The sequence below is a fragment of the Siphateles boraxobius genome, unplaced genomic scaffold (genome assembly GCF_051911475.1).
Source record: "Siphateles boraxobius isolate OS27281-9 unplaced genomic scaffold, OSU_SipBor_1 130, whole genome shotgun sequence".
Lineage (NCBI taxonomy): Eukaryota > Metazoa > Chordata > Actinopteri > Cypriniformes > Leuciscidae > Siphateles > Siphateles boraxobius.
Window position 1 is genome coordinate 23,132,858 of NW_027508734.1, and position 21,993 is coordinate 23,154,850.

At 40.0% G+C, this 21,993-nt stretch overlaps 1 protein-coding gene across 3 annotated transcripts in view; it reads left to right on the plus strand.

Annotated features, from left to right (window-relative positions):
- The window catches only part of kcnc1a (potassium voltage-gated channel, Shaw-related subfamily, member 1a), an 80,330-nt gene that overhangs the window by 36,172 nt on the left and 22,165 nt on the right, over positions 1 to 21,993 (plus strand). For all 3 annotated transcript variants that reach the window (XM_077228702.1, XM_077228700.1, XM_077228701.1), the window contains exons 2-3: positions 5,608 to 6,538; positions 21,429 to 21,614. In XM_077228702.1, the coding sequence (XP_077084817.1) occupies positions 5,608 to 6,538; positions 21,429 to 21,614 (1,117 nt within the window). The remainder of the gene's footprint in view (positions 1 to 5,607; positions 6,539 to 21,428; positions 21,615 to 21,993) is intronic.

Here is a 21,993-nt window from a genome sequence, read left to right on the forward strand (position 1 = left end):
CGGAGATGTTCCGTCGTGGCGACGAATGGGGTTTCGCTTAGAAAGCCTATCGACTTCGAGTATTACAAAACGAGCCAATGGCAAAGAAATGCCATGGGTCTGCAGAATTTGCATAGCGTATCTCCGCCCCACCTCGCGGGTATAAAGGAGGACGCTGGCATCATGCAGATATGTTTCTTCACTGACGAGCAAAGACTGAACTCAGGCGACCCCCGCGGTACAGCGGAAGTGGCAGGAAGACAGAACTCAGGGAACGAGGGTTACATACGTAACCGAGACGTTCCCTTTCGTAGTCACTATGAGGTCCGTTGTGACGACGAATGGGGTTCCAGTCTAATCACGCCACCTTCAAAGCTGTCTTTCAGTGCCCTGCGTAAGTCTGAGGTCCCTGTCGTAAGACTGGCACGGACAAAGGACTCTTACTTAACACAGGAATACCAAGGTACACGGGGAAGCAAATGATCCCTTAGGGGGGGGGATGCATATGGAGAACACTGGTGTGTCCAGCCCGCAGGGTGGAATATTTCAACCCCAGGGGTGGCAAGGTGGCTTACCAAGGGAAAGACACATGCTCAGAGAGGCTTACAGTGGTTTATACACATGTGGGGGTCGCCCAGAGGGGGGACCATGCACACGGAGGCACCTAGCCAGTGAAGAGCCCTAGACACTGGCACCGTCCGCAGTGCTGGAGGAACTCAGGGCTTTCGGGAAGCTCACCTGAAGAAAATATTGCACGTATCCAGTCCATGGAGTGGAATGGCGAGCAAGCGAAGACACCTGAGCGGGTCCTAGTACTGGCTGGTTGAAGCGAGTACATGAGAGGACACTGGCTCCACTCAGAGATTGTAGAATCTGGTGGCGGCAGCCTGGGAAAGCATGGCCGTCATCTCAGGATCAGATTCGGGAAGTGCCGTATGCACACCAGAGGGTGGCAGCACTGCCGAATCCTCACTTCCTGACAAATCTTGCCCGCCCTGTGATGCTGCGATAGACATCGCATCTTCCTCTGAAGCACCAAAGGATATTCGTGGGGCATCTGAAGATGGGCCCGCAGGCGTCCCCTGATCACTCACGGGTAGCGTCACTGAAGAGGGGGGTGTGGCCCGAGGAATAATCGTCAGGGATTTGTTCCATACCGTCACCCTCAGATCACCCTGGCCGCCAGCCGAAGTACCGCCTCTCGCGGAGGGAGTAGAACAGGGTGTGGAATTCTCACTCTTGCGAGATCAGTCTTGATCGTAATGATGCGATAGTCATGTTCCCACAGAGAGAACATGAGTCACCCACAAGCGCTGCTCTAGCGTGATCAATGCCCAAACACACAGAACAGCGATTGTGCCCATCAGAGTCAGAAATTAGTCTACCGCAACCAGAAGTGCAAAAGTGCACTCTGATGTTCAACATACATAGTGTTCAGCATTTTAATCAGACACAATCCATTCATTGTGTGTTTTGTTGAGGCAGAGCAACTGACAGCGAGAGTTTCAGGTAACTAGTCTTTAATCTTTTGAATACAGTAAGCGGAGTAACATGATTCTCAACCTAACCAGGTCAGCAGGGGTAATTCATCTGTTTGAATAAGGAGAAAATAATCAATAGCACTGGTAAACAATTGTGCTGACAAAACCATTCAACATGGACATGAACTGGTCATTGGGATTCAGCCACCTGTCAGTCCTACATACATTTATTTGGTAAAGTTTTAATGGGCATTGTGTTAATGAATTATAACTTCTAATGAGAAATTCAGAAATTGTAATTTGATTCTGTGAAAGTTTTATTTTTTCAGGATTCTTTGATAAATACAAAGTTAAAAAACATTTCTTTCACAACATATATTTTAGATAGATATTTTTCCATGCCGAATAAAAACATTAATTTCTTTAAATGAAATGATAGATATGAAATATATATATATATATATATATATATATATATATATATATATATATATATATATATATATATATATATATGACCCTGGATCACAAGACTAGTCACAAATAGCGCAGGTATATTTGTGGCAATAGTCAACAATACATTGTATGGGTCATAAATGATCGATTTTTCTTTTATGCCAAAAATCATTAGGATATTAAGTAAAGATCATGTTCCATGTGTCACATTGTGGTGTGCGGGTTGAAGGAGAAGGTTGAGTCAAAAATCCAATTCAAATAGTTTACTCAGTATAAGACTCACAGGTGCAGGCAGGATGACAGGCAGGAATACACACCAAGCACAATTAAACATTAACAGGTAACATTAACAGGCAACATTAACAGGCAACATTAACAGGTAACATTAACAGGTAACATTAACAGGTAACATTAACAGGTAACATTAACAGGTAACATAGATGCAGGTAACATAGATGCAGGTAACATAGAACAGGTAATGTAGATGCAACACAAAAAACGACAAAGACAGACTGAACACATGCAAACTAAATACTAGCACAAATCAAGCATAACAAGGTGAAGACAGGTAACACGGATGATGATAACGATGAACATGCTGATAAGTGAGGGAGTGAGTTCAGGTGTGGAGACAAAGAGGATTCTGGGGAGTGTAGTGCAGACTAAGACAGACTGGCGCAGACGAAGACTGTGACATCATGAAGATATTTTGTAAATTTCCTACTGTAAATATACAAAACATTTGCACAATTCAGCACAATCACGAACATTAATGGACAACTTTAAAGGCGATTTTCTCAATGTTTCGATTTTTTTGCACCCTCAGGTTCTAGATTTTAAAAAAGTTGTATTTCGACCAAATATTGTCCTATCCTAACAATCATAGATCCATGGAAAGCTTATTTATTTAGCTTTCAGGTGATGTCTAAATCTCAATTTCAAAAAATTGACCCATGGTCCAGGGTCACATATATATATAAATATAGCTTATTTTAATTATTAAAATTAACTTCATTTCCTGGAAACTACAGCCAGATGTGTGGAATTACCGATGGCATTATGGACTAATTTATAATGTAAGCAAATTAAAATTCAAATGTTTAGAAAACGTAATGCCAAACGTAAGATTGAGCTTTATGTTACACGGCTAAGGTAAATCAGGGGTCAAAGATCATTATTAGGGCTATAGTTTTGCCTCCTTTTTAATTTTGTCTGCTCCTGTGCACTGGACTATTACACCTTTTACTGAGATCCTTCTGCTGAGCTGTGGTATTGCTGCATTGAGTTTCACCTTCAGATTGGAAGTGTTGCTCAAGCATGTGGTCTTGGTGTAAGACTTTATGCGTGGGACTTGCTGTAGGAGGTTTGCACAAGGCCATGTTATGCGGACCATTCTTCTCACCTGTAAAGAAATTTAAGGACACGCTAACAGGCGGAGAACTCATTGTACTTCAAATATATATAATTAATATGCTGTGAAAATGAAACATTTTTTGAGAGGACAGCTTGAGGATACATTCTTTCAGGTCATTTTTAACAGTAAAAATCAAAAACTCTTGGTCAAGTTTTCCTTTAATGACTGAGAAATTTATTTTGGGATAAAAATAACAATACGGTTTATAATAGCATACATTTTGTAAGTCCAGTTCATCATCCTTTCAAGGAAGGGCAATGGAGTAACAGTCCATATGTATTTAGATGAGGGACTAGACTATTAGGGAATAAAGATTAAATAAAACAAAGAAACAGAGAAATGACATGGCATATTGCTGTATATCATAGTGAGTGAACGGCCAAAAGGGTGTGAGAGAAAGAAAAAGGGATTTAGTTCCCATGAGTTACAGACGGAGGTGCTCATCACAACATTTCTAAAGCATCTTTGAGAGCCCCTAGCTCCTGAAATCACAGCTAATATCTTTATAGCTTAGTTTAATAATCACTGGTTTTGTTTAGATGGTTAGTTACATTGTTTCCAACTTGTATGTAGAAAATCACAGTGCCACAGTGTTGGAATGTGTTTTCTGGCAAACATTTCTAATAATAAACACACAGACTGGGGACTAAGTATTATTATTGTCATGACAACTCTTGAAGAGATTTGCATGGTAATGGATGTTGTAATGTTAATGTATTTGGTCTTGGCGGAATAGATCAGCTACACTGCTGCTGATAATGATTATTGCGGCTGCTGCAGAGCAAGTACAAAGACTTGCTACTGCCAATACATTCACAGACATGCTGCTGTGAGCATGTAAGACATGCTGCTGCGGCTGCACATATAACATACAGTACATGAAATAACCAATGTATACAGATCTATAAAGGTGGAGCTGGGGAAGAAGAGGGTTTCTGAAAGCGCGGTGCAGACTGCTAACAGTAAACAATGCCAAGTATTTGAATGTTGAGCAGCAAGCTCATTGGCCGCTGATGCCACAGTAATCAATCAGCTGCACTATGTAGATAATGATGTGATTGCTAACAAATTGAGTTAAGGACCCTTCAAACTGCACCATGACAGAACTTTGTATTTGCACATAAAGACATCCTTTTTCTTATTTAAATAAATGCCCATTGGATTTTATATCTTTGTTGTTATATTAATAGAATTGCAAATGATATCAAAATCCCAATAGAAGTGCTAGTCTGTTGGGTCTGACTTGTTTATTCAGTAACTACTCATTTGCTTTTCATTAGCATGTGTTTGAGAGTGTTTTTTTTTCAATACTGTTTGTTTGCCTGTGAGTTTATTTTGTATTTGTTCATATTCCTCTACACACAATGCTTTCTTCTAGATCTTCTCAGGATTATCTTTTTAGTAATATTTTGACAATAAACAGAACTACACTACCATTTAAAAGTTTGGGTTCATTGAAGGCCACTAGAGGTCGTTTATTCAAAACAAAGGCAAATGATAGGCGATGCACGGACAGTGGGACACGTGTCCTGGTTAAAACTGGTTATTTCTCTGGATTTAAATTATCTTAGAAACATTTGGACAACAATCTTACATAGTGTGCCTTTAAGTAAAAGAGCAAAAAAATAATAATTTTTAAAAAAATTTTTGGCAAGGATGCATTAAATTAATTAGTTAAATTAAGGGACAGAAATTACATTTATAGTGTTACAAAATATGTTTAAAATAAACAGTTCTGGAAACGAATCCTGAAAAAAGAGGTTTCAAAAGAATATAAAGCAGCAGCACTGTTTTCACTATTGATAATCAAATCAGAATGATTTCTGAAGAATCATGTGACACATTCAGATAGAAAATGTAAATTATTTTATATTGTAATAATATTTCACAATGCTACTGTATTGACTGTATTTTTGATCAAATAAATGCAGCCTTGAGAGACTTTTTTAAAATAACGACACCAATGTTTTGAACGGTAGTGTAGCCCTTATCAGACACAATTGGCTAGTATGTCTAAATCAGCATAGGCTAAAGAATAAAAACACCTATTCAAATCACTTAGCAAATCACTGACACTGGTCATAACCAGTGAAAGTATTGTGTACATGCCTGCCTCCTTGGGAAGTTGTTTTTGGATGCAAACAAAATGATTTTTAAATGAATATTGTGTTTTTTCCCTTCTCATTTTTTACCCCTTGTTCTCTCTCTCTCTCTCTCTCTCTCTCTCTCTCTCTCTCTCTCTCTCTCTCTCTCTCTCTCTCTCTCTCTCTTCTGCAGTGGGTGGCATTTGCCTCGCTTTTCTTCATACTGGTGTCCATAACCACATTCTGCCTGGAGACACACGAGGCCTTCAACCCCATCGTTAACCGGACATTTTTTAACGCTCTTGACAACACCACCAAGTTTCACCTGGAGACAGAGACGGTGGTCTACCTAACCTACATCGAGGGAGTGTGTGTGGTGTGGTTCACCTTTGAGTTTCTCATGCGTGTCACTTTCTGTCCAGACAAAAAGAAATTCATCAAAAACACCCTAAACATAATAGACTTTGTGGCCATCCTGCCATTTTACCTGGAGGTGGGCCTGAGCGGGCTTTCTGGTTCAGAAGCAAAGGACGTTCTGGGTTTCCTCAGAGTGGTGCGATTCGTTCGGATCCTCCGAATCTTCAAGCTGACACGACACTTTGTGGGCCTGCGCGTACTGGGACACACTCTTCGCGCCAGCACCAATGAGTTCCTCCTGCTTATCATCTTTCTTGCGCTTGGAGTGCTGATCTTCGCCACCATGATCTACTACGCCGAGCGAATCGGTGCCAATCCCAATGACCCGCGTGCCAGCGAGCACACCCACTTCAAAAACATCCCAATTGGCTTCTGGTGGGCAGTTGTGACTATGACCACGTTGGGCTATGGAGACATGTATCCTCAGACTTGGTCAGGCATGTTGGTGGGTGCATTGTGTGCTCTGGCGGGTGTACTAACCATCGCCATGCCTGTGCCTGTCATCGTCAATAACTTTGGGATGTACTACTCTTTAGCCATGGCTAAGCAGAAGCTACCAAAGAAAAAGAACAAGCATATTCCCCGTGCCCCCCAGCTGGGCTCACCTAACTACTGTAAGTCCACCATGAACTCACCCCAGCATAGTCCACAAAGTGACCATTGTGCTCCCGCTGCCCAGGAGGAGATTTTAGAAATGAACAGAGCAGGTAGGACACTTGTTTTAGTAATATACATTTGAACTAATATCATAGAACACGTTTAAGCACATAAATTAGATTGAACCCTTTTCTTCCCTTCCACCTCACCATGTTTCTAGACCTGCCTGAAATCACACAAGTCTCTCATTTGGGAATTGTTCAAATACAGATTAACCATCTGGAGACATTATAAAATCTCATCGCACTGCATTCTATTCAGCCTCTTTACAAAGGCGTGCATAGAAACAAACACAAGTCTTCACCATGGTTGCATAACGACCAATACCCCATGCAACATTTTGCATATCTATATGTTTTTCCATTAGACTCCTGTGAGGGTCAATTATATCCACCCAGACAACAGGAGCACACTCATTCAACAGCTTGCTTTTCTTTTTGTTCATCAGCTTGCCCTAATTACTATTTAAATGTCATCACGCTGTATTTTTTGTTTGCTTTTGTGACATTAAGTATATTTGATTGTATGGCTTTCAGTAGCTACAGTTGAATGGTTATAAGGAAGTGAAAATTCCACAAAAGATAATACATTAGGGCTGCAACAAATAATCTATAGTAAAAATATAATAATGAATTTCATTATCGATTAGTTTGGTTTGTGTCACACATTTGAAAGGTGGCAGAGTGAGTTGCTACATGAAAGGTGCTTGCCATAAGCTGTGCAAAGCAGAAGAGAACTTTATTAAACGGTTCAAAGCTGATCATAAGCATTTATGCTTATGTTGTTCAATCCACCTGAGAAGTGTTTTCCCCAACACATAACCTTTTATCATTTGACTATTTTCTTATCTGTACACCGTAAAAACTAATTAGTTCAGTTTACTTAATTAAATTGTGCAAACTCGTTGCCTTAATTTAAGTAAGCATAACTTAATTACATCAAGTTCTTCTTACTTAATCTATTTAAGTTTTGTCAACTTAATTCTATCTGTGATCTGAGGAAGTGTACTCCCAGAGTTTGAATAAAGTAATTGCTTTGTTTTACCATTTTTGGCTTTATTTAACTATCAAAATTGTATTTGATATCGTTATTGGGGTTATACTGACAAGAGACAGCAAATAACATGCAATGGTCTAATTAATTAAAGTAATTTAAAAAAAAACTGTTACCATTGTTGTGGTTTGCATGCTGAATGTTGAAGTCTGTGTGTGACTCAAGCTAAATTGCAAGATATTGTCACAAATATAGAGGGATTATATCAACCCAATTAAAATTGAATGCCATAAGTGTTTGCAATTGCAATTAAAATGTAAAAAGATCATTATTTAACATGATAATCATGTTATACATCATAAATACATTCATTTAGAACATGGAAATAATTTAAGTATAAATACTGTATATATAATATTTATTACTTCACTTCCTTTGAAATCAAATAACTGTGATTTCATGTTGCATCACTGCATGAATTGGAAGAGAATCAAAATGATATAAATTAAGTTCCAAGTGCCCAACCAAACGGAACACTAATCACAATAATGGTGAGGAATTTTAGGCTGATTTTAGGAAATCAACATGAATTTATGAAGTCAACTTAAGTGACGTTCTCCCAAAATGTTTAGTTGTATTGACAATAACATTCAACAAGACTGGAAAATGAGCGTATGCAACTTAGAAGAATGATGACTGCAGAAGTGGAAGAAATTAGTGAAAAGTCTATTAAGAATTGCCCCGCATCAAAAACCATTTGCCCCGCCTGCTTTTTTTTTTTTTTTGCTTTGGCAAAATGGTACTCAAACCAGTCAAGTAATGTTTAATAGGGTTTTCTAAGTAATGAAGGGATAGCATGCAAACAGTACAGATTACTATTTTTTTCTAAAGTAAGTTCAACACATTGTCGGAGATTAATTAAAGTTAACTAAACAATAGTTAGTAAGAACAATGTTAGATATTACAGTGTAGATTTATATTCATATTTCCTCAAAAGCGTGTCCAGGCAGTGAATCTCACTGTGGACACACAGTTTTTTTTAAATAATGTAATGTTTATATTTTAAAACTTTTTTATGCATTTAATTACATTTACAGGTCCTTCTCAATAAATTAGCATATTGTGATAAACTTCAATATTTTCCATAATGTAATGATACAAATTAAACTTTCATATATTTTAGATTAATTGCACACCAACTGAAATATTTCAGGTCTTTTATTGTTTTAATACTGATGATTTTGGCATACAGCTCATGAAAACCCAAAATTCCTATCTCAAAAAATTAGCATATCATGAAAAGGGTCTCTAAACGAGCTATTAACCTAATCATCTGAATCAACTAATTAACTCTAAACACCTGCAAAATATTCCCGAGGCTTTTAAAAACTCCCAGCCTGTTTCATTACTCAAAACCGCAATCATGGGTAAGACTGCCGACCTGACTGCTGTCCAGAAGGCCATCATCGACACCCTCAAGCAAGAGGGTAAGACACAGAAAGAAATTTCTGAACAAATAGGCTGTTCCCAGAGTGCTGTATCAAGGCACCTCAGTGGGAAGTCTGTGGGAAGGAAAAAGTGTGGCAAAAAACGCTGCACAACGAGAAGAGGTGACCGGACCCTGAGGAAGATTGTGGAGAAGGACCGATTCCAGACCTTGGGGGACCTGCGGAAGCAGTGGACTGAGTCTGGAGTAGAAACATCCAGAGCCACCGTGCACAGGCGTGTGCAGGAAATGGGCTACAGGTGCCACATTCCCCAGGTCAAGCCACGTTTGAACCAGAAACAGCGGCAGAAGCGCCTGACCTGGGCTACAGAGAAGCAGCACTGGACTGTTGCTCAGTGGTCCAAAGTACTTTTTTCGGATGAAAGCAAATTTTGCATGTCATTCGGAAATCAAGGTGCCAGAGTCTGGAGGAAGACTGGGGAGAAGGAAATGCCAAAATGCCTGAAGTCCAGTGTCAAGTACCCACTGTCAGTGATGGTCTGGGGTGCCATGTCAGCTGCTGGTGTTGGTCCACTGTGTTTTATCAAGGGCAGGGTCAATGAAGCTAGCTATCAGGAGATTTTGGAGCACTTCATGTTTCCATCTGCTGAAAAGCTTTATGGAGATGAAGATTTCATTTTTCAGCACGACCTGGCACCTGCTCACAGTGCCAAAACCACTGGTAAACGGTTTACTGACCATGGTATTACTGTGCTCAATTGGCCTGCCAACTCTCCTGACCTGAACCCCATAGAGAATCTGTGGGATATTGTGAAGAGAAAGTTGAGAGACGCAAGACAAAACACTCTGGATGAGCTTAAGGCCGCTATCGAAGCATCCTGGGCCTCCATAACACCTCAGCAGTGCCACAGGCTGATTGCCTCCATGCCACGCCGCATTGAAGCAGTCATTTCTGCAAAAGGATTCCCAACCAAGTATTGAGTGCATAACTGAACATAATTATTTAAAGGTTGACTTTTTTTGTATTAAAAACACTTCTTTTATTGGTCGGATGAAATATGCTAATTTTTTGAGTTTTGAGGAATTTCGGGTTTTCATGAGCTGGATGCCAAATTCATCAATATTAAAACAATAAAAGACCTGAAATATTTCAGTTGGTGTGCAATGAATCTAAAATATATGAAAGTTTAATTTTTATCATTACATTATGGAAAATAATGAACTTCATCACAATATGCTAATTTATTGAGAAGGACCTGTATACATTTAGATTTGTGTTTGTAGCTTTTTAGAGGAGGACAGGGTGTGGAGTAACATGTTTTTTGTTCAAAATGAACCAAAGCATTATAATCAGTATCCATTAGTGGTGGACACTTACAAAGTAGAAATACTTTGTTAATGTTCACCACTGATGGATACTGATGATAATGCTATAAGGACATTTTTTCAAGTATCTGTACTTTATCAGACTATTTTTATTTTGGGAAACTTTTACTTTTACTTCCCTGCATTTAAAGCGTAATATTGTACTTTTTACTCAACTACATAAAAACGTCTCATTCCTTTTGAACTGAAGAAATCGCCTCCCCCTCTGAGATGCAAAAGCGATGTCCGATTTGTGAACGAGTTCATTCTTTCCAATGAATTTTAAATTGGTTCAGAAATAATCGAGTTAGACTGATCCATTTGCAGCTGTTCTTGAGTCAATGTCTCACTGATTCAACGATCTGGTCAAAATGAGCCAAGAACAAGGATGTTGTCGGAGCTTGAATGTGTGTGTTACTGATTGCACAAAAAGTAAGTTACTTATGAATTTTAGTATTGATTATTGTCAATGAAATTATATGTCTGCAGTAAAAGAGCAAAGCTTTTTTAAGCTTTGAAATGCTTAAATGTGGATATTTGTGTTTCACCGTCTGTATGTGATTTTAGATAAAATAGGCTAATGCAAATGTCCATACATCTTCCCCGCTATTTGCATCGCGTTCCTCTTGAAATGTTAACACATTGGAAAGTGACAATTCAAATTTAATAATATAATTAATTTAGCCATTTCCTACACTTGTTTTAACATATAATTTAAACATATATTTAACATTTTTATAAGTAGCAAAATTAAAATTAAAATGTATAAAAATGATTAGAGATGTTTAAAGGTATAATTCACCCACAAATGAAAACTCTTTCATTAAAGAGATGATTCGGAGTAAAAAAATACACCATGCACCATGACCTCAAGCCAAACCCCCCAAACCACCATGGTTACTAAAAAAAACAACAACAACATAGTTACTACAAAAATAAAAACATGGTTAATTTTCGTAAGGGTATAAGAACAAAATTCGATGTTGCCTATCTGCCACACTCACATATGAATGTGACACAGTAAGAGGGCCTGACCAGCATAAATAAGATTTGGTAAGATCAGCATTCTTACCATGAGTGAGTGATGGTGAGTGCCTTCATTTGAGCCACTCATTTAGAGATTGTATATGGATAGCTGTAAAAGAGAAGCGAAGAGATAGACTTGTTGGCTGTGTCTGTTTAGACTGGGTAAAGAATCTCTTATTAATCTGTTGAGAGTAATTGTGAGTGAATCCTTCATGAAGCTGACTGGAGGGATTCCCCTTTTTCTAAACGGCATAATTACATCCCTGCTTTACATGGAATAATCCGTGAGGTTTCAAGCTTTCTGATGCCAAGGACCCCCAAATATTATGATAATATAAGATATATAAAATCCCTTTGTGAGGGACTAAAACTCCTGTTTGAAAAACCACTGGATTGGTCCAGTGTCAGTGAATGGCCAAACTGTGCTTTCTAGCTTTAGCATGTATACATAAGGTGGATCATTGGCCTCAGGAAAAACCCCTTTGTTGTGAGAGTCTGTGACAAACACTTAACTTTGAGAACTCACTCAATGAATAATGATACTATTAAGAGCTCAAGTATACAAGGATAGTCCTTCCTCCTGTCTTTACATACGTGAACATTATGTCCTGTTAGTTTAAGACAAATCTTTGTTATGAGGTGAAAGGATGGGTTTTCACACAATCTCTTTATTATTTCATTCTCTGTATTTTTACACTGCACTAGAGCCTGTTGCTATGGGAACAGTGTCCAAGCAACCACACAATAGGAATCGCACTCTGCAATGAGCTGCAGTCATTCTCTCGCCTTGCACGACTCCTCTGCCGTTCACACGGTACTGCAAAAACACACAAGATGGTCTGAGGATGAAGGCAGTATAAATCAATGCGTGACCTACTGTTAATTGGCTCTCCGGATTTTAGAAATAAAATGTCTCTGGTAGTTTTTTTTAGGGATTCATCTGCATCGATTCATTTGTAATGTTTAGACTTAAGATGAGTGTGTGACACATGATACATATTGAAACCAATTCAATTTTGGTCTTCATGCCAACTGGATTGAAAATATTAAACATACATAAAAAATAATTTATAGATGTTCTTCCTTTCCTTTATTCTCTCTCTCTCTCTCTCTCTCTCTCTCTCTCTCTCTCTCTCTCTCTCTCTCTCTCTCTCTCTCTCTCTCTCTCTCTCTCTCTCTCTCTCTCTCTCAGCTTCTCTAAATCTCTGTTGTAAATGAGTTTACAGATGGCACAAAGGCCTTGATTTTCAGCTCCATCCATTTGACTTTGGGCAGAGAACAGTAAGAATCACCAGCACATAGAGCGAAAGCATCTGTTGAATTGGCCACGGTTGTAGAGAAACACAGCAAACACTCTCTGCTCTGTGACACACACACACACACACACACACACACACACACACACACACACACACACACACACACACACACACACACACACACACACACACACACACATACCGCAGGAATTACTGTTTGGGATGAGTCAACACTCTGTCCTTTATAGACAGTGCCTATATCCATCCCTGTCGTATAGTTATTTTTAAGTCTGAGGTCTCCTGAGAAATATGAGTTGTGTAATTATCATTATGCTTTTGGCCCTGTTATCTATTCAAAATGGTCCACTCACACTTACAGTAACATCCAGCCTAATGGTATTTTAAGAGCTGCTGTAAATTGTGTAATTCAGATCTGAAATAATATAAATATTTTCATATGTATCATAAATGTATAGTTTGGGTTCAGTATACTTCAGCACCCCTGTCTATTTCAAGGAATAGTTGCTATTAATTGGATTCAGTCACAGCCGCTATGTATGTATATATGTGCTTGTCACTACATGAATCTTTCAAGACTGAATTTGGTTGTAGAATGTAGTTGTTTCCAGTAATCCACAAACAACTAAACTGTGTGTACAGAAAAACATAAAACTTTTTTATGTATGTATGTGGCCAATGATCTGAACTGATGCTTAAACTTTATGTCTGTTATTCATATGATAGAGGTTTATGAATGGATAAAAATGAGGAGAGTGCAGAAAGTGAGGGGATTGATGAAGAAAAAGAAGGATTTTATGGTTAGCAGCGAGGAAGTATGGCAGGCACAGCATGGCCCCAGCAGATCTGTCCTTCACTGGGGCTCTACCTCAAATTTGTAAATATAATAATGACCTTTCTCATTCACACAGAATTAGAGCTGAGAAGATTCCTGCTTGAGGAGATAACATGTAGTCTGCTGCTACAAGTCTTTGGATTTTTTTTTATCCTTTATTCGTATGCCATGTTTAACCACACATACTTTACAGACTTTTTTTAGAAGAGACAATGTTAAATTGAGAATTATTATTGGAATTTTCTACACTAACCAGCTGAACAAAATGTCTCAAAAGCCTTTGAGATTTTAGTTACTTTTAATGGTACATTTGGTACTGTTATATTCTTATACATTTCATAAATTTTTAACTAGTTACAAATTATTCATGTGTTGTGGCTATTCATGTGTTATGACATCACAAATGTGACTGCGATAGGTAGCAAAGCCAGGCATAGCAGTACCAAACATCATACAGATTCATCATTCATTAATCAGCATTCAGACATGCAGTTTATGTAGAAACAGAAAATATTGACTTACAATTTTAATTTTTAATTGCTTACACACTAAAAGTGGAACTTGAGGCCCGCTCAGTGAAACCATTCAATCATGTACCTAATCTTCAGACCAAGTCTGCTCAAATGACCCCCTTGAATTTCTGTTTATAGTGTAAATATATATTTACATACATGTTTGTATGCATGCATATATATTTATGTGTATATATATTTTCATAAATGTATACACACATATATATGTGTGTGTGTCACGGATCAAAGATGAAGGAAGATACTGAAGACTGAATATAGTTCACAAATAGTTTACTGGAGACAAACATGTAGACAAGCATGACATTCAACAATAACCGAAAGGATATTACAGAACAGGGAGTATAAATACACAAGGTGAATGAGGAAACTAAACAGGCACAGGTGGAGGAAGATTATACTAGGACTAACAAGAACAGTGTAGCAAATCAGCTCTATTAAATATTAATAATCAATAATAACTGGTTATAATTGATTATAAATATCTGGATCAGTTAATATGATTAACTTGAGGTAGCTAAATTAACATTACTATCAATTAAGTAGTTCGTCCAATGAACTCTTTTGATTATTCATTTATTCTAAGAAAAGGGTATCTTTCATTTCTACAGAAAAATAAGTCTTTCCTAGCATGTACAGCGCTTAGAGCATGTAACAGGGTCAAGATCGTAAATTAAACTTTGTATGCAAGCAGGGAGTCAGAACCAAACACATATTGTGCACAAATTTTACTAACAAAAACACGAAAACATAACTAACATAAAAACAATTACACATTCATTCATGCATTCATTCATAGATAGATGGTTAAAGTGACAGAATGAAACCGGAGGCAGGAAATGGAACTATGGAAAATATCCATTTAACTATGAAAAGAACCATCAATTTAGCATTTTCAAAGCACCTCATTAAAAGTGCGATTTGCGTTTGCAATGGACACAATTCTTGAAGTTGTTGAAAATTTAAGTTGATGATTCCGTGAGTGTCAAATGTTGAAGTTGCAATCGTTTTCCTCTGAGTTAGATTGAAGAAAATATGATGAACTTGTGTGGTTAGTTCGACTCTGTTCTCATGGCTGGAGTGCAGCTTGTGGCCTGCCGGCCCTGGGCCTGGGAGGAGATGCAGAGCAGATGGTGGGAGTTGAGATGGACTTCTTCTGCGTTGAATGAAGACGTTTTGACCAACTCCTGAGGTTGTCCTTGATTTTGTCGTGCTTGAGAGAGTCCTCTCACTCCTGAATGAGCACATGGCTGGTTTGGTCAAGGCCTGGGGCCCTGGGGCCCTGGTGAGGCCTCGCAGGACAGCACAACACCCCGAACGTTATGAGAAACTAAGAGATGGAGGGCTTGTTGAGGATGTTATTTGAAGGTTTAGAAAGGTCCCGCCTCTCAGGATTGGCCCGACCAATGAGAAAGGTGGAGTTTCCCGGAGGGAGCATTTGATTTATGGTTCTTTGTTCCAAGAGGGCTCATTTGCATGTGCACGCTGGATGGGTGTTAGCTTGATGAAGAACTATGAAATATTCGTGTAATACTAATATGTTGTTGTTATCGACATAACATGTACACAGTCATTTCGATCTTCAAAGTACCAAGTTATAGAGACCAAATATGCTATATGATGCTGGCTAACCATAGTATGCAAAGTCTGAAACATTAACCCATTTGAGTTTACAAGAAAACATAGGTCAAAACAACATCAGAAGGAAAATCATGAGATGTGAAAATTAGATGCATGTTTATACATTTCTCAAGTGGTTATATATATATAGAATATATAGGATTAACAGGGTTTATGTCTCCTTCTCAGGAGAATTAAGTGGGTGTCACATCTCTCAGGAATTCCCTTTTAGAGGTCGTAAAAATCCTTATCTATGTAACATGACCCCGAGTTGTGCCAGTGGTGTTAGCTTCATTGGGATGTTAGTTTCGGGGGAAGTTACACTTCTTTGTTGGGAGAGTGAGTTTGCCGGACTATTCATTGGATAAAATGAATCATTTGTGTGTGTGATTGGTCCAGACGCTAGAACAGGTGCAGAACGAAAGAACATAATCGTTACATTACGGCACCTGTGAAAAGGCGCGACCTCGCGTCGTGATGACGGGAGAGTTCAGGATGTTGAGAAGAGGCGGAGGGCGTGGAGCTGGTGACGGAAGGTGATGAGGAGGAGTCGGTGGAGTTGCCGACCATGGTTGAGCTGACTGTGGGAGGAACCAGGGAGGAGTCCAGACAGAGGGGGCGGACGGAACACAGGGACCGATCGGCGGAGATGAGTGGCTGACGGACCATGGCAGACCCGGAAGACGGGAGCTGAGCCGCTGTCTCACGGGACTGAGGCGATGACGGATGACCGGGGTGACGATGTGGTGAGGGAGGCTGACGGGGCAGTCAGAAGAAGTCCAGTGATGCCGAAGGGATGCAGGGTGAAGGCGCAGCCCGAATCCCAGAAGTCCGTGGCTGCCGCTTCCGGGCAGACAGACCGTGGAGGCGATGAAGGAGTGGAGGGTCGAGGTAAGGGAGATGGGCTGACAGGATGAGGTGGCGGTGTGGGCCTGGAGGCCCGAGGTGTAGCCAGGGACTTGGCCTCACGGCAACTTGGTGGAGGGGAAGCCCGAGGCGCAGCGGATGAGCCGCACGGAGTGAGCAGCGGAGGTAGATCCGAGGAGCGGGACCACACTAGTGGTGCCGACGGATCCAGTGGACTGACCGTGACCAGCGATGGAGACAACAGGCAAGGATATGGACAGAAGACTTCCGGACAGGACCAGTGAAGAATATGATGACTCAAGGGCGAGAGAGACTTGGGAGGGAATTGGATCCGTGGACCACAGATCGATCAGGTCCAGGTCTACTCCTGGCTCTGAGATGGACTTACCCGCCTGCTTTGACTCCTGGGCTGGTCCTGGAACGCCTCGGGCTCGCTGGCAGTGAAGGAGAAGTCGCCATTCCGGATCATCCAGGTCAAGTATCCCAGATATCTCAGATTCTCCGGTAGCAGAAGGAGACGCAACACTGGTGAGTCCATGTTGAAAATTTTGGTCGGTTATTCTGCAGGGATCACAGATGAAGGAAGATACTGAAGACTGAATATAGTTCAGAAAGAGTTTGCTGGGGACAAACATGCAGACAAGCATGACATTCAACAATAACCGACAAAGAATAGAACAGAACGGGGAGTATAAATACACGAGGTGAATGAGGGAACTAAACAGGCACAGGTGGAGGAAGATTAAACTAGGACTAACAAGAACAGGCTGACAGAACGAACGTAATCGTTACAGTGTGTGTGTTTGTATATAATATACACATACATACTGTACACACACACACACAGACACACACACAGACACACACACAGACACACACAGACACACACACAGACACACACACAGACACACACACAGACACACACACACACACACACACACACACATACACACACACACACACACACACACACACATACATAGCGCTTTAGAAATAAAGTTGACTTTCTGACTTGGCTTGTATGCATATTCAGTGTGTGTGTGTGTGTGTATGTATATATATATATATAGATATATATATTGAAAATGCATACAAGCTACAGTATACAGTAGATTGTTTCACATCAGCTACACAATAGTAACAAATTCAAAACAAATTGTGTGTAAGCAAATAGTTTTTTTTTTAATACTTATGATCTTTCTGTTAATGCATATTACATGAGAAAAAAAGTATACTATGTAATATGCAAATTACTAAACTTCACAAACGCAATCACCTGAGCTGTAAATGCCATGTCACCAGTCACTCCATAAAATATTTATTAATAAATAATGAAATACTAGAGACTTTATTTTTCGTGATTTTTTTTCTTAGAACACAATAATTGTTGACTAATTTTTAAATGGCCATCATAGAGAAACTTTTTGCATCCAGTGTGAAAGTGAAAGAGAAACAGAAACAACAGTAAAGAGACTGAGAGGAATGCCTGTTCATCAGACTATTCATAAAGATGAGTCATCTTGTCATTCCTCCTTGTTTTCAGAAGCTTCTCCATCACAGAGGCTTGCATCACTTCACAATTTTTATTGTGTGTGTGTGTGTGTTTGTGTATGCTTTCAAATATCTGTGTGCTGTTAGCTCATAAATGTGCGCACACCATAAACCATGAATAAACACACAAAAAATACCAATACACGTATCTGCTGCTTTGAATTTTTTTAGAATTTTCTATTCTCTATCCACAGTTGCAGAGTTGAACTTACAAATGACAAGATGTGACCTGAATCATGGTTAGCGTCATATTTTATTTTCTGAAAGAATATGACCTAAAGGAAATTAAAACACCAATTTATGGGATAGTTCACTAAAATGAAAAATCTGTCACCCTCATGTCATTCCAAACCTGTATGACTTTCTTCAATTCGTTTTGAAGAATATCCTGACCGCTCTTTTCATTTTAATGAAAATGAAAAAAAAAAAAAAACTGGGGCTGTATCATAAAATATCATGAAAGTGGCTCATATGACTCGTGCTCTATATACACTGAACAAAATTATAAACGCAACACTTTTGTTTTTGCCCCCATTTTTCATGCCAAGATAATCCATCCACGTCACAGGTGTGGCATATCAAGATGCTGATTTGACAGCATGATTATTGCACAGGTGTGCCTTAGGCTGGCCACAATAAAAGGCCACTCTAAAATGTGCAGTTTTATCACACAGCACAATGCCACAGATGTCGCAAGTTTTGAGTGAGCGTGCGATTGGCATGCTGACTGCAGGAATATCCACCAGAGCTGTTGCCCGTGAATCGAATCTTCATTTCTCTACCATACGCCATCTCCAAAGGTGTTTCAAAGAATTTGGCAATACATCCAAACGGCCTCACAACCACAGACCACGTGTAACCACACCAGCCCAGGACCTCCACATGCAGCATCTTCACCTCCAAGCTCGTCTGAGACCAGCCACTCGGACAGCTGCTGCAACAATCGGTTTGCAAAGAATTTCTGCACAAACTGTCAGAAACCATCTCAGGGAAGCTCATCTGCATGTTTGTCATCCTCATCGGGGTCACGACTGCAGTTCGTCGTCGTAACCCACTTGAGTGGGCAAATGCTCACATGCAATGGTGTCTAGCACTTTGGAGAGGTGTTGTTTTCACGGATGAATCCTGGTTTTCACTGTACAGGCCAGATGGCAGACACCGTGTATGCCGTCGTGTGGGTGAGCGGTTTGCTGATGTCAACATTCTGGATCGAGTGTCCCATCGTGGCAGTGGGGTTATGGTATGGGCAGGCGTATTTTATGGACAACGAACACAGGTGCATTTTATTGATGGCATTTTGAATGCAAAGAGATACTGTGACGATATCCTGAGGCCCATTGTTGTACCATTCATTCACGACCATCACCTCATGTTGCAGCATGATAATGCACGGCCATGTTGCAAGGATCTGTACACAATTCTTGGAAGCTGAAAACATCCCAGTTCTTGCATGGCCAGCATACTCACATGACATGTCACCCATTGAGCGTGTTTGGTATGCTCTGGATCGGCGAATACGACAGCCTGTTCCAGGTCCTGCCCATATCCAGTAACTTTGCACAGCCATTGAAGAGGAGTGGACCGACATTCCACTGGCCACAATCAACAACCTAATCAACTCTATGCGAAAGAGATGTGTTGCACTGCGTGAGGCAAATGGTGGTCACACCAGATACTGACTGGTTTTCGGACAACCCCCAGACCCCCCCAATACAATAAAACTGCACATTTTAGAGTCGCCTTTTATTGTGGCCAGCCTAAGCCACACCTGTGCAATAATCATGCTGTCTAGTCAGCATCTTGATATGGCATACCTGTGAGGTGGATGGATTATCTCAGCAAAGGAGAAGTGCTCACTAACACAGATTTAGACAGATTTGTGAACAATATTTGAGAGAAATAAATGGTAAATGGACTGCATTTATATAGCGCTTTCACAGACCGAATGGCCACCAAAGCGCTTTACATATTTGCCTCACATTCACCCATTCATACACACATTCATACACCGACGGCGGTGTCAGCCATGCAAGGCGCCACCCAGCTCGTCGGGAGCAGTTGGGGTTAGGTGTCTTGCTCATGGACACCTCGACACTTGGTCAGGTGGAACCGGGGATTGAACCACCAACCTTTCGGTTTGTAGACAACCTACATGAACCACTGAGCCACTGCCGCCCGAAATAGGCCTTTTGTGTTCATTGTGTTCAGCTCATGAAAAATAGGAGCAAAAACAACTGTTGCGTTTATAATTTTGTTCAGTATAAGTCTGAGTCATAAGCTTAATGATAGATTTGTGTGAGGAACAGACTCCTTGGTGCAACCATCAAAATTTATATGAGAAATTATAATGTCCAATTGTTGAACAAATCATTCTTTTGAATCTTTCCAGTTGATTCAGCTTCAGTTAGTTCCTCACAAAACTTTTGTATGGCTTTGGATGACAGTGTTGTGTCAGTATGACAGTATGTTGAGTCACCCTGGTAATGTACACCATAGTGCGTATGTGTCTACAGGGTATGCATTTTGTACTATCTATCAATAGGCCATAATGAATTGTAGCCAATCTAATATACCAACAGGACTCCTGTCCCATTTAAATATCCGTAAAGTTGAAGCCTGCCGTACTTGCTGATGGATCCTCTTTTGTTGAGAGTAATATGTTAGCAAGAGCCTGCTTCAATCAATGTTTAGCGATACAATGGAAAATCCAGGTGGGAGAAATGATAGTTCACAGCGCTCTTTCCTCTGAGGAGCTTTGGCAGTGCTCTGCCTCCTCACAGGTCTGATCGATGAGGCGTAAATCGCCTGAGCAGAAGCTTCTGGCTGCCAGAGAGCTCACAGGTGAAAAGGCAGGTTGCCATTAGCTGTTTCTGTATATTACACCATGGCTAGGGGCTATAATTCAATGCATCTCCCTCACTTTTTTTGGAGCAAAACCAGAGCTGCACCCTGCTGTTTGGTCAAATGTAGTGCTGAAAACAATTGAGGTTAAGATTTTTGCAGTACTAGCTTTTAGGAGATTTTTTTATTTTAACTAATTCACAGCTAAATATATTCCCATACAATACATATATGGGTAAAAACGTGGGATACAATTATATTATTTACATTTATGGATTTAGCAGACATTTTTATCAGATACAAAACAATACGATTTACAACTGCATCTATTCTAAGCTATGTATCAGTTCATGAAACACTGTAATCAGGAGAACAGGTTAACATTGCTTTTGTTGTTGAATGAGTATGCTTTATAGTCCCTTATTTAAACCTCAAATTAAATTCATAAAAGCAAACATTCATAACATACATTTACATCCATGTTTCACAAGCAGGGCTTCCCATTACCCTCTCCCGTCCTCGCTTGCATCAGTCTTTATCTATTGCCATTGCTACATGTTCTTCTTACATGTGCTTGTGTGTTTAAAGATCCCAAAGTGAACGGTGATGCAGCTAAAGCAGCGCTGGCCAATGAGGATTGTCCCCACATAGACCAAACCCTTTCTCCTGAGGACGGCCAGATCTTTAACCCAAGTGAGCCACGGGGAGACACTCCGTGTTTTCTGCTGAACGTCAGCAGACGATCTACAAACACGGGCACCCGTGTGAGGAAGGGTATGTAACCTCTGCGTGGGCTATTGTCTGACATACACACACACACACACACACACACACACACACACACACACACACACACACACACACACACACACACACACACACACACACACACACAAACACACACACACACACACACACATACACACACACACACACACACACACACCAAGCGCATTATACAGTAAATAAAGACAGTCCAAGCATTCAGACAAGCAGAGCTCGCCCACAACAGACAGTTTATAATGATGCAAAGCTGCTATTTTTTATCACAAATTAAATAAAAGACCAAATTTATACTTAAATTTCTTTAGCCATTTCAGATTTTAGTCAGAACAAGACATTACATACATGGGCTCACAAACCGCATCTTTTG